At 37.4% G+C, this 13,420-nt stretch overlaps 1 protein-coding gene across 1 annotated transcript in view; it reads left to right on the top strand.

Annotated features, from left to right (window-relative positions):
* Nucleotides 1-13,197, top strand: part of LOC110828724 (neuropeptide SIFamide receptor) — a 49,024-nt gene extending 35,827 nt beyond the window's left edge. The window contains exons 4-5 of the mRNA XM_022061699.2: nt 4,756-5,009; nt 5,828-13,197. Of these exons, the coding sequence (XP_021917391.1) occupies nt 4,756-5,009; nt 5,828-6,613 (1,040 nt within the window). The 3' untranslated portion in view covers nt 6,614-13,197. The remainder of the gene's footprint in view (nt 1-4,755; nt 5,010-5,827) is intronic.
* The last annotated feature ends 223 nt before the right edge of the window (nt 13,198-13,420 follow it).

The raw sequence follows: 13,420 nt of genomic DNA, 5'->3' as shown, positions 1-13,420 counted from the left end.
AGGTCCCGGCCCGCTGAAAAGTTCAGTTCTGGGAAACTGAATGAGAGAAAGAAACCCTTACAGAGAGGATTAAAATGGCTGATGATAGCTTTGATGATGAAGAGTACGAAGTGTTAAGAATTCTTACAACAGGCCGCCCGTAATTCTAAACCAAAATTTTATTTCTCTCTTACTTATTAACTGAAAACTATCCATTGCGTGAGAGTAGCTAATAAATCCTTTAAAATTGTGAGATGTATAATAGTATTAAATAGTTAATTTATATTATTACAGAATTTAATGGTAAAAAAAAGTAAAGTTTGTCCCACTATACGCTATGTAGGCGTTTGGGGGGAGTGGAGGTATAGCTTCTCTCTTCCTTGACCTCGGCACTAGATGGGGGTGAGTGGTCAGCATCACGCCCCGGCCGGCTTTACCCCCGGGAAAGAACCCTGGTACCCATTGTAGAGGAGGCTGGGTGGGCCCCAGAGCCGATCTGGACGCAGAGGCTAGAGGAAAAATCCTCTGCCCCCGTCGGGGATCGAACCCCGGTCGTCCAGCCCGTAGCTAGTCACTATACTGACTGAGCTATCCCGGTTCATTTTACAGAGTAGTGGTCATACACACGGGCTTTGGTAAGGATTTTTTATTTACATCATAGAAAATAATAAAACTGCCATGGTGCAGACGTTTGTACTAACCCAAGTTGCCTCGCGTTGCATCCACACATATAAATATTATGTCCTTCTGGGTTTTTGTTGCAGTTTAGAGAAACATGCCGTCTTCATCTTCAGGGCTGAAGTGACAATGCTGAGAAATGGAGGGAGTTATATGGGGTTGGAGGAAGGGAGGTCAGGGACACAATAAACATTAGGTTTAATTTTAAGTTTTGGATTTATCCTGAGCGGGTAATACTTGCGTGGGTGGGGAGTATGGTGTCTATCTGATTGGTTGCTAATGTCAAGCAGATGACGTCATTATAGCGTTGCCGTTATAGCCGGGAATCATGGGTAATGTCATCACAGACGGCCATCTCTCCACCTCGAAATTTCGAGTATCTATCAAATTGGTATTAACGATTAAAGAAATTAAGACGTAAAAAGCTTGTAGTTACCTCCAGTGGCATGACGTCCACACCAAAATTTATGAAAATCTTTTCAGTTATTTTGGAATCATGAGTAAAGTTTCCTTTCTCGTCTTTATAAGTCTTCATTAAGAGTTCATCCTACTATTTGACACTACATAATTTATTGAGCTGGATAAGCTTAGTAAAATAAACGGAGACTCGGTCAAATATTTAGTTTGCTCACAGTCATTAAAATGGACGGCATCGTAACCCAGGTGTTGAGCCGTCGCTCCGTGTTCAAATAGCGGAGATTTGCTTGTTAACTGCTCCATAGGAATTAAGAGCGCGTTGTGTTAGTACATTTAGTTGCGTTCTTGAAAGTAGGCTGCTTTTATGAGCTTTAAACCGTCACCAGTTCATGTTGTTTAAAATACTGTAGATGCATGTTCCAACGTTATTATCTTATTTTCAAGCTGTGCAGAAACACGTCTAATACGTTACCTAATTTTGTAGATTTACACTGTAACATAGGAGTAGGTTTAAATAGTAATGTGAATCCATATGTAAATGCAAAGTCTGTTTCGCATTAGGATATCCGTAGATTAGGGACGTGTTTGGGGGCTCAGTTCGAGTCAAAAGATGTAATAAACATGTTTCTGAAAGTCAGTCGTTAGAGGTTGTGGACATTTTAGAAAGATCGCTGACAGATATTCCTCTACACGAAAGGCGAGAACTGTGACTGCAAGATGGCGTAATCCTTTATTTGGTAGGCGCATAACCGCGTTTCTTAGTCAACATTTTTAAAAAAACGTTGTGTATTTGCTGCAAAATCCATTTACTTCGACACTTTTTTAAACTGCTGTATTTGGGTATATATGAAGTACCTGGTAAATGTAGTGAAGTCGAGCCCTATTATCAAATTCCATTTCTTTAAGATATTCTTTAATATTACCCTCCATTTATTCCTGTCTTTCGAGTGGTTTCTTGCTTCAGGGTTTCCAATCAATATATTGTAGATATTTCTCATCTTTCTTGCACGCTACATGTTTTACCCATCTCATCAAGATGCACTAAAATAGAAACTTGTTACTGGTTTTATTCTTAGAAAAAGCTTTATATGTGGGTGTGTAGGACCTTGCTAGTGAGTGGGTTTATACGTTACACGCTTCGCTTGCTAATGATTCCATGTTGGATGAAAGCATTAAAATTTCATCACGTATGATTCATGGCTAATTTACATAAATGAAATGCACCAGGTTTAAATCCCTGATTTGCATAACCACAGTTCAGAACGAAATACCGCTACACTGTGACAGAGTCTTAGATTTCTGCAAGATACATCGGATTTGGAATCAGCGTCTGTGACTGGTGATAGCGGTGTCAAAGTTCACGTTGAACCCCGACAGCGCCCTCCCCCCGCACCCCTCTCAACCCCTAAATGACTGCTAGTGCTGCCGTCTGTTTGATGTGAACTGTAACTGCGGTTTGAACACAGAGTACAGCAAGCAATTGCATATGTTAAACCTGAGCTGACACAAAGGAACATTGTAATTTGGCTCTCTGTCCAAACAAGAACAAGCTGTCCATGGTAACAAGGTGCTGGTTACATTCACGCCGAATTTAATTTGAGTACATTCTTGTCACAATAGCAATATTTAACTATGCAGACATTTAGATTGGAATTCATCTAATCAGTAGACGTTCAGTGTTAGTTTCGCGTGAGTACTGAAGTTAACCTTCAAATGCAATAATAGGCAGAGAAAACCGAATATTAGCTTCATATTTTGGACATCCCGTGTTTAAATCTCTGCCCAGAGATCGACTAACGTCACTGATGTTTTCATGGTTTTCCTCAGTTCACGCAAATTCCTGAAAGTGCCTTAAATTAGGCCACGACTGCTCCCTTCCACATCCTTTACAATTTATTATTTATTATAATCCTCTTATTCGACGCTATGAAATCTGAGCTGCGGTTGGCGTCGTTAAATAAACTACAAACAAATTAATGGTGAGATTAATGGTTTCCATACAAGGACTCTGATGCACGGATATAGTTGGTAATTATGTTTATAAATTTAATTTATGAATAATATAAAATGATTTATAATTTGTTTCCTTTGTAATATATTAGAGTGATCAAATTAATACGATGAGACTGGACAGGACTTTATTGATACATGGGAAGAATAATAAATACATAAAAACTTTTGGACACAAATTTTGAACGAACAAGAACACTATTTGGGGGGGATAGACATAAACTAGAATAATAATATTAAAATTGATGTTAAAAAATATGGATTGGATTCACATGACCCTGGATGGTGACCAGATTCGGATTTTTGTGAACATGGTAATAAATATTCGGGTACCTGGAATATTTTTGACTTCCTACGCGACTGTATATTTACTGTCATTGTTGGTTTTCTGTGCAGTACCGCCGTGTGGACATGAAGGTAAAAATATCGTGGTTTCCGAGGAACATATTGTCTATATTTTAATCATGCTAACAAAAACAATTGAAAGACGCGATGGAACCCAAATATGAAATTTGTGTCCACCAAACACCACGTTTTTGGTTCAGCCAGTAAAGCCGCGTGTAGCATTCTTTTCGTAGAATATTTAATAATCTGTTTCTGTTGATTGTTTGCTTTGTTTCGTGCAATAAAATAGTCGATTTATATCTTTTAATTAATTTTCATATCGTTTGGGAATTTAACTCCAAATTATAACATTTGGACTTATAGGTAATAGAGATTCGCTTTGCGAATTGTCCCCAGGAACGGAAATATTCCTAAGAGTGAGGACTGCCCGTTTAATTTATTTGTTTGTAACAAACAGTAATGGAAGATGAAGATGTCTGTATTCTGGTTTGTAGCACCGTGTAGTCTAGTAGACGTTTATCGACGTTTCAAAGGTACTTGCTGCCCCGGTTACTTGTTATAAAGTAAATACATTGATTTTGCAATAAAATCACGTGTTATTAATTTACATTTAATAGTTTATATTTTTATTTTACTTTTAAAGCTTAAGACCCATTTATTTTGTCATATATTTTAAAAACACTTGTTATTTGCAATTTTTATCATGCATATGTTACGAGTCCCGCACATCCTTTTGTGACATAGATGTTACTTCTCGATGATATTACTCATGTACTGGACCACATTTGGCATTTTCAATTTATTTTATAAGCTGTTTCATACATCTGTGGTTATGTGGTTTCGATATATTGTTATTTTATGCTTTTTTTACCTTTGCGTAGCTCTGTGTCTAAATTTCAGAGCGAGTAATTAGAAGTCAATCAACCACATAGACCACTTCATGACATTCATATTACAGTGGGTTGACAAAAACGTCTAAATTTTTGACCTGTTGTGGATGTCTTGCGTACCACAAATAATTACTATGCATGATTTGAGGTTTTCACAGCGGTGAGTATGAAGATTTCTGTCTTCTGGGTTGCTGCGCCGTGTAGTATGGTAGATGTTTACCAACGTTTCGGGGGTCTTACTGCCTCCATCATCAGGGCGATGGTAAACGACTATTGACTCAGCGATGAATCATCGCCCTGATGATGGCGGCAGCAAAGACATCTGAAACGTTGGTTTACTTCTACCCGCCGCTACAACCCATGAGACACCAATATTCAGATTTTTGAATAGATTCGAAGAAACCCCAACATCATCACACTGGTGTTATGTTCGCAGCCTGGATTATGGGCTGGGTCATCTGCAAGACTGTACCCTACCTGCAGGGGGTGTCGGTCAGCGCGTCCATCAACACCCTGGTCGCTATTTCCGTTGAACGCTGCCTCGCCATTTGCTACCCACTTAAGTGGCAAATGACGTCACGAGCCTGTCGGGTCGTGGTTATCATCATCTGGACGTTTTCCCTTACCATCACGTTACCCTGGGCTATCTTCTTCGGATTGAAACCTCTCGAAGAAGGGAGTGATGTGCTGGTAAGATCGGACATCCTGTCCTTGAAGAAAGTCATTGTAAATTCTTCCTACCTGTCGCCACCATTCTAGCCGTCACTAAGTTGCATGCTTCAAGGCCACGGAAGTATTTAAACCCCTCGCCTTTCGCGCAACTCGAAATTAACAGTACAACGTTGCTACTTTGTTGCAATTGGTAATAAATAATAAAAATAAATAGGTAAATATCAACGTTTCGGAGATACATATTATCCCGTACTTCAGGGTAGAAGTTTAACCCTGATGATGTTTCTACTAGACGCTGGTTTCTACCTACGAGTCTATACGGCGTCACGACCAAGAAAAACATCGATTACTTCATGATATCTGGCTGGAAGGATAAGAGAAACGTACCAAATGCGCATAAGCATATATTTGGTTTCTGAGTTAAGATTCAAGCACGATGCCTGCAAATATAATGGTACCTTCTAGATCAGTGGTATTCAACCTGGGGTACGCGAAGACATCTTAAGGGGTACGTGAAATTTAAAAAAAAGTATTATTTTATAAGCACTGAATAATCAGGGCCAGATTGAATACATTATTTTGGATGTAATTTATTTAATTTATTTTAGATGTAGATTATATACTATGTATAATTTGAATTATACACCAACAACTTTGGGGGTACGAAGTTGAAGAGAAATTATATCTGGGGGTACGCGAACAAAAAAGGTTGAATACCACTGTTCTAGATAAGCCACACAACCATTTCGGTTTTAAATTTCTTTCCATCTGTTACTTATTATAATCTGAACATTATCCATTAAATAAGCTTCATGGTATATTTTGTGTACTCCCAGATCTGCACCGAGTCCTGGCCGAGCCCACACAGTGGGAACATCTATTTTGTTGTGGCCCACCTCGTGATGTGCTACCTCTTCCCGTTGACCCTCATCTCGTTGTGCTACTTACTCATCTGGCGACGAGTGTGTAGAAGAACCCTACCCGGGGAGCCACATTCTCACGGTGGAGTCGTGGACCTCATGATCCACCGCTCCAAAGTCAAAGTCATCAAGATGTTACTTGTCGTTGTCATATCTTTCGCCTTGTCATGGTTACCTTTGTACGTCCTTTTCACCAGGGTCAAATTTGGAGGACCTTTCTCTTCTGAAACTGAAGAAGCTACGATACATTCTTTGCTCCCAGTAGCACAATGGCTTGGAGCTTCAAATTCATGTGTTAATCCGATCTTATATGCTTTTTTCAACAGAAAATTTCGTATCGGCTTTAAAGAAATTATAACTAGTCGTTCCTGTTGCTCAACACTTAGGTACAACAACGAATTTCGTGCAAGTGTGAATAGTAGTTTCAGTTGCAGAACGAATACAAAGAATGGGAGTGTTTTGATGACCAGAATGACCATCACAAAATCTAAGGGTGGGAAAAGTGTAAGACGTACGAGGGCTGGCAGTTTGCATCGTCATAATTCGGCGTCAGCGGCTGCAGTTCAAAGAATTAACAAGAACAATGAGCAGTTCAGAAAAAGTTACTCTAGAACCTGTAGAAATTCTATTTCAGAAGCTGGTGAAAATCATCGTATCATTAAATCATCTTCCGGATCTCATTTGAACGCAACATCTGTTTGAATTCGTTCTGTAACGACTTGACTGACATCGGAACTCAATTCGAGATATTTGTTGTTGTTATTTTTGCCGATTTGAGATTTAAATATTTATTGAATAACGTCACTAATTATGAGTTAGAATAACGGCGTCTGTCTGTACTCGTACGTGAACCTAATTACTGTTGACTGCAGATGGCACATCACATCACTGGTCAGGTAAGAAACATCAGTCTGTGTAAAATCATCGTGTGTAAAATTGTTCTTTTAGAGATTTTATCCATCGTCCAAACTATAACGTAAGAAAATTATTTTATAATTTAGAACCATTGAGAAGGATTTCACAGATTAAAACCTATATCACATTCGGCACTGTCGAATGTCTGAGGCATATAACCTTTATATCTCTGTATCAAGTTTACCTCGTACAATGGACAGAGCTCGGCATAATATTGACAGAACGAATAAAATATTAACAAAAACATTTAGAAAATTATTTGAGCAAAGACGCATTATCTGATGAAGCAATATTCTACATGCCAGGTAAAAGTAAAGTAAAGTAAAGTTTGTCCCACTATACGCCATGTAGGCACTTGGGGGGGAGGAGGTATAGCTCCTCTCTTTCTTGACCCCGGCACTAGATGGGGGTGAGTGGTCAGCATCACGCCCCGGCCGGCTTTACTCCCGGGAAAGGACCCTGGTATCCATTGTAGAGGAGGCTGGCTGGTCCCCAGAGCCGGTCTGGACGCAGAGGCCAGAGGAAAAATCCTCTGCCCCCGTCGGGGATCGAACCCCGGTCGTCATATAACTGTCGAATCTTGGGCTCTAATCGAACTATCTTTTACGTAGAGTATTAAAAAGATACGACAAAGGAAAACGTGTTATGCTTACGTACAGCACTGGAATGATACTTTCATTTTGTTCTCAGACGAATCAATACTCAACATATTTAACATGTTTTTATTTGGATATTGTACAAAATAATTCTTCTCCACAGTCGTAAACAAATATGGAACACCGTCATATTCCAGTGATTTTGTCTGGAAGTAACTGAATGGTCAGTTTCAGAATGAGTGGACAGGTGGTGGAGGACATATTTTGTCAACTTTCGAATTCACACGTTACATGTATGAAAAGTTAAAAATGGAACTGTATCGGAATAATACTTGTTTATTATATCTTTTACTACATTCAATAAATAATTACTTTAAAATTAGTTATTTTTCGGTGGAAATTGCATATTAATATAAAGTAAAACAATGTATATGAAGTCGGGAAAATGTTTATGTAGCATGTAATAGTTATGTGAAATGTTTCTTGTGGAGTGCTTTTAGAAAATAAGAAGAGAACTTAGTGGAATGTTTTGTATCAGGGCGACAGGAAATCAGTTACACGGAGACTAAAGAATACGATGTTTGGCACGTGAGAGTCGACTCGTAATTTGAACTGTGCTGTCTTTAAGTAAACTTTGTTAAAAAAAAATCTGTAACAAGTGAAGGGCTGTCTACAAGAACATTTCCAGGAAAAGTTTTTGAGTGAAGTTTGAACTGCACGTGCCGAGTTGAGCGAATTGATTCGTGTACATTTATTTATTATTAAGAAAATTAAATTTTATTAAGAACTTGTCATTATTGGAACAAATTTGTAATTTCAGGCGTAGTAATGTCATTTTAGATTTGGGGTTTCAACTGACTAGAATTTGTTCTAACTTTACTTCACACAGCCAGACAACAGAACAAAATCATTATGTAAGGTATCTTCTAAAATACTTTCAAAATGTAACAAAATTAATATATATGGATACTAATATAATTTTTAGGTGACTCGTAATTCTGAAACATTTCTCATTTTTTCACCAACATTGTCCTAAAAGAACAATCTCTTGCCACAATAATGTGTCTGTCAAATTTATTGGGATGTGTATTGACGTTCTACAGACAGACGGACAAGATAACCCTTACAAATGTAGCAGGCCTATACATATGTATATTTGTATGTGTTCATCGAGGTTAAAGCGTTCATGTTAACCGTGTTATCCCGGCTAACATTTTGAAAAACGGAACATAAATAGTCTTTTGTTTTTCCCGTGGTTCAGTGGTATTTCATACACTGGGACACTGGTAATGGATCAGATAAGAAATGTCGTTAGCCAGCTAGTGCGCCTCGAGCGTAAACCTCAACTGGCTGGCTGACTAACAGCGTGTAGGGAAGTAAAGATTTTCTAACACAACTTCCGGTATGTAAGAAATATACCTACACGTCTGAAACACTGCTTAAAAATTGGGCTTAGTTCCTGGTAATTTATAAGTAACTGCAAAAGAAATCTGTTAGTTTCCACCACGAATATGATGGATAATTTCCATTGTCTAAGTTATGTTTGATATCGGATATTATTATTATCGTGCCGATGTTAAGAATGAATAGGAGCTCTCCCCCCCAAGCGCCTACATGGCGTGCAGTGGGACAGATTTAATTCTGCTTTTTATTATAACAATTTCTTGTTTTAATTAAACGATGAGCAACCATTTATTTGATTTCCACGATGTTTTGGGATTTGTCTCAATTCTGATCTTCAACTGATTGGCTGGAAAACCAAAAAAATCATTATTTTGTTATGATTATTATCTTTATCACTATTGTTTTATTTTAAGATTAGAGGCGATACTTTGGATAAATCCCCATCTAGTGCCGGGGTCAAGAATGAGTTGGAGCTATACCTCCACTCACCCCAAACGCCTACATGGCGTGTAGTGGGACAAACTTTACTTTACTTTTACACCATAGCCACAAATACAATTACTAACAGTCTCATAGTAAGTCAAATACAACTAAGACAATGGAGAATCCCTTTTTGATATCGGTATATTTTTCAGTCATGTGTCACCAAAACTTTATCCAGTAATTATATCACTTATCTGCAGTCTACCAGACTCGAGTGTTTTATTTATGTTCAGAAGTATCCATATGAAGCGCTTTGGACACGACGCTAGTACCTTTAATCTAACATCTGACACAGATTCTATTATCTCACTTCTACTTACCTGTTTCAGTGTTCTGCTTTTAAATTTATTTCACTTGAAATATTAAAGTAGTGAGTGGACAACGTATTGATCTTTTGGACTGAACTTTTGCTTCACTCAGTGGTAGTCACAATGTAATTATTAACTTAATTATCTCGAGAAGAAAAAATAAAAGTTTCACTAATTTTCCATTATTCATTCATGCACAATCACTAACCCATTTCTTATATAGGCTATCAGCCGATTAGGATTGCCATTTTACTTACAAATAGTAAAATGGCAGTCCTAATCGGCTGATGCATCAAAATGTCGTATTTAATCAACATATTTTCTCCATTTTATATCATATACAGAGTGATTAAAAGTCTCTGAGCATCTGTAGGACACTGGGGAGTGATTGAACTGTGGCTGTATCGATGTGGAACACGTGACGTGTATTACCTTCATCAGTTGAGCCTTGGATGCGCGAATGTTACATTGATGGCGTCATTTGTGGAAGAAGTGTGTTGGTGTAGAGGTGAATAGACACAAGAGGACGATATTATCCGCGGCTACGTCAGACATAAAGGTGTTACAACTGTATGTAAGTTTATAAGAACCATATTTGTACTTTCCACTTGTACATGTACTTTTGAATAATCGTGTTTATTTGAAGTGTGAAGTTTTAAAACTTGATCAGTACACATACAGTTGCAGTGTAAAAACATTTGACGGCTGTGCCGTTAGGACTAGGAAACTATAACCGAGAGTAATCGCGCGGTAAGGCCGTGTCGTGCAGTCCCGAACTGCCGGCACAGCCGCCAAATGACTGTGATTGTGTTATGGGAAGGCAAATTGATTATGAACAATAGAACAAATAAAAGGCAAGAGATTTTGTGAATGTGGAGGCAAACTCGACCCGTAGATAAACCCTAGTGGAAGGAGGGAGTAGTCGTAGTAGAAGGGGATATGTATGGTTATTGTTCGCAAATTGGCCCGGTAATATTTACTTCATGTTGTGGTCTCGTTTTCCACGCGATTTCATAATATTGGAGAGTTTGCTCTTAGTACATAATGGAAGTCGACATCTGAAGGCGACAACCACTAATTGGTAATTATTTGTGGAGCGCAGAGCTGAGGGAAGGGTCTGAATATTGAGAAGTGTCGTAAATAAACCGCACATTAGATTAATCAGCCACACTATTTTGTCGTCTTCTTTCAGAAAATCCAATTTTACTGCACGAGGTAATTTTTGTTCGGTTTCTGCAGTACCTGAATACCAATTTGACTACTACTAATACGACGGATTCGTTTCGGCTGATTGGAATAGCCTAACGTATAATATGTATATTGATTTTAAACTCGCATTGTAAATTAACTGAATTTTATCGTATCGTAGGGTGACACTTTGTTCCGATTTACGTCATTCCTAGTAATGGCGGGGGATTGAAATATATGTAGTGGAAGCGGTCGTGGTCTATTTCTGGCAATTTAATTTTCTGGAAAGACAACGAAAATAAAATTAAACAGAAGATATCACAGGCCAATGTTCGGACTAAGTATTATTAAGATCAGTGGATTATTAACCTTACTAAGTAAATAAATTCTCTTTAAACTGTAAGTCGTTGAATATCTCTTCAAGAGATTTCTGATTGACAGACTAATTCATTACTAAACTGATAAAGGGTTTTGTCGACCCAAGCGCTCATCAAAGTAACTAAATAAAAACAAATTTTAAACAATTGACTCGTCAAACGTGGTAAAAGTCTCTCCTACACAAATGCTATACAATAAAGGTAAGCCGCCTTGAATGACTTTTGGACTAAAGCAGATAATTGCATCCCTTCCTATACAGATTTGAAGATTGTACTATTACTTGTAGAGAGGAATGTTTATAGTTTGTTTAACGATGCTTTTAGCCTATATAGCATCGCAAGATTGATGAATAATGAATGAGACAAGATATAGAAGGAAGAAATAGTCAGCTTTGGCCTGATAGAATTTATAAAACGACGGAATTCTCAGTATAGCTGGTGTCCGGGTCGAGATTTGAACCCGGTAATTTCCGAATACGAAACAGTACTAATCGATGTTCTTTCCTCTTTTCCTCCTTTCTTTCTTTTTGCCTGTGGCTCTGTATCCTTGGAGGTTTCCACACACATTTTTCGCTTTCAAGTGTGCTAACATGGTAACATAACACAAAGTTGGAACTTACTGCTTCCATGATTAGATCACCCTTATAATGGAGGCAGTATGTTCCTGTGAAATGTCAGATTAAACGATGCAACATCCAAGAAGACAGCCATTTTCATACTTGTCTCCGTGAGAAACTGGAATCTCATTTTATGACATTTTCATTTTGAACACTGAAAATAGAGATCACGAAATGCTCCTCAAATCTGAAATTATAATTATTTTTCAAGTTGCTACATCAAAATTTACCATCTTACAGTGGAGGCCACTAAATTGCTTAATTTTACAAATTATAATTTCAACATTCATTATAATTTAATCAAAATTTATCAGTTTGTTGTCAATTTCTCTCTTATACTAGCCTTGTCAGAACGGCGAGCGGGCATTGCCTGGGAACCTTCTAACTATAAGATACTTTTTCCTACTTCCCCGCTGAAGTAACTGTCTCTCACTTATCCCTCACAATTTTATATTTTTTCTATTCTTTTGGTATCCTTCCTAATTCTCCCTCAACTTTCTTATCAGCGGGTTAACATAATTTGTCTACTGTGAATAAAGAATAACTATTTGTCAGCTTTCTTAAATAGGTTGTACGTAGTTCTATCTTTTTCTCTAACCATTCTTACGCCTTAGACTTATGAGCAATTGCTATTTGCATTTAGATTCCTCTTACAGCTATTTAAGGATTGTCATAACAATGATAATAATATAATAATAATTGTCTTGTCAGTTTGAGTGCATCTTAGTATGTAATAACACTTCAATATAAATCTCACCCGCAAGAAAATATATAAATGGCACTGCAGTTTTTGTGACGTCTTAAAATACACACGTAAACATAAAATTACGTTCACAAAAATATTTTAATATTGTCAAATTTTAATTATAATTTGAATCACTGTTTTTAATACTCAATATAAATTACAGTTACTCTCACTTCTCTGTAGTTTAAAGTTTATCGTGTTAATAGTGTAGAAGTAACGATAATTGTGTTATGTGATAATACGAACAAATGTGTGCCAATTAGTGTAGTCAATTGTGAAATGCAATTCTTTTGCAACACAAACATGCGTCATTATAATCCATCTCTAGATAAATATTTTTATAACAAAGAGCTGAAATATTTTTGATTGTTATGGTAAGTTGACTTATGTAATATGTGCCAAAGCTATAAAATGTAATATATACATTTATTTTTAAATGTACACAATATTAAGCACCTCTTAGTTGCCTGCAAAATAATATTCATGATGCTATTAAATACCGGGCCTATATTTCATTATTGTTACAGTGTTGAAAGTTACACAAATATAAGTGTTGTATATTTATGTAATACATATGTATAGCGATGTTCAGCATGTTTTGTAAATGTAACAGAATAGCTATCCCTTCGTTGAAAATAAATGTTTACATATCCTGTTGTGTTGCCTCTTCGCCAGCCATACTTGAGTTCAATCTAAGAGACTCACTTCAACCTGGGACGCGAGTGTCCGGGTGGTTTCCTAATGAAGATTGCTTTGTTGTGGGTTGTGCGGATTATTTTTGTAAGACGTTTACCGACGTTACAGATGAACGTCTGAAACGTCTGTAAACTTCTACACTTCTTCCAGACTACACGGCGCAACCCATAAGACATCCAT

Source organism: Zootermopsis nevadensis, unplaced genomic scaffold (assembly GCF_977971745.1).
Source record: "Zootermopsis nevadensis isolate Lab colony 2312 unplaced genomic scaffold, Znev_1.0 Znev_ptg000016l, whole genome shotgun sequence".
In the NCBI taxonomy this organism is placed as follows: domain Eukaryota; kingdom Metazoa; phylum Arthropoda; class Insecta; order Blattodea; family Termopsidae; genus Zootermopsis; species Zootermopsis nevadensis.
This window is presented reverse-complemented; position numbering and strand designations above follow the sequence as displayed.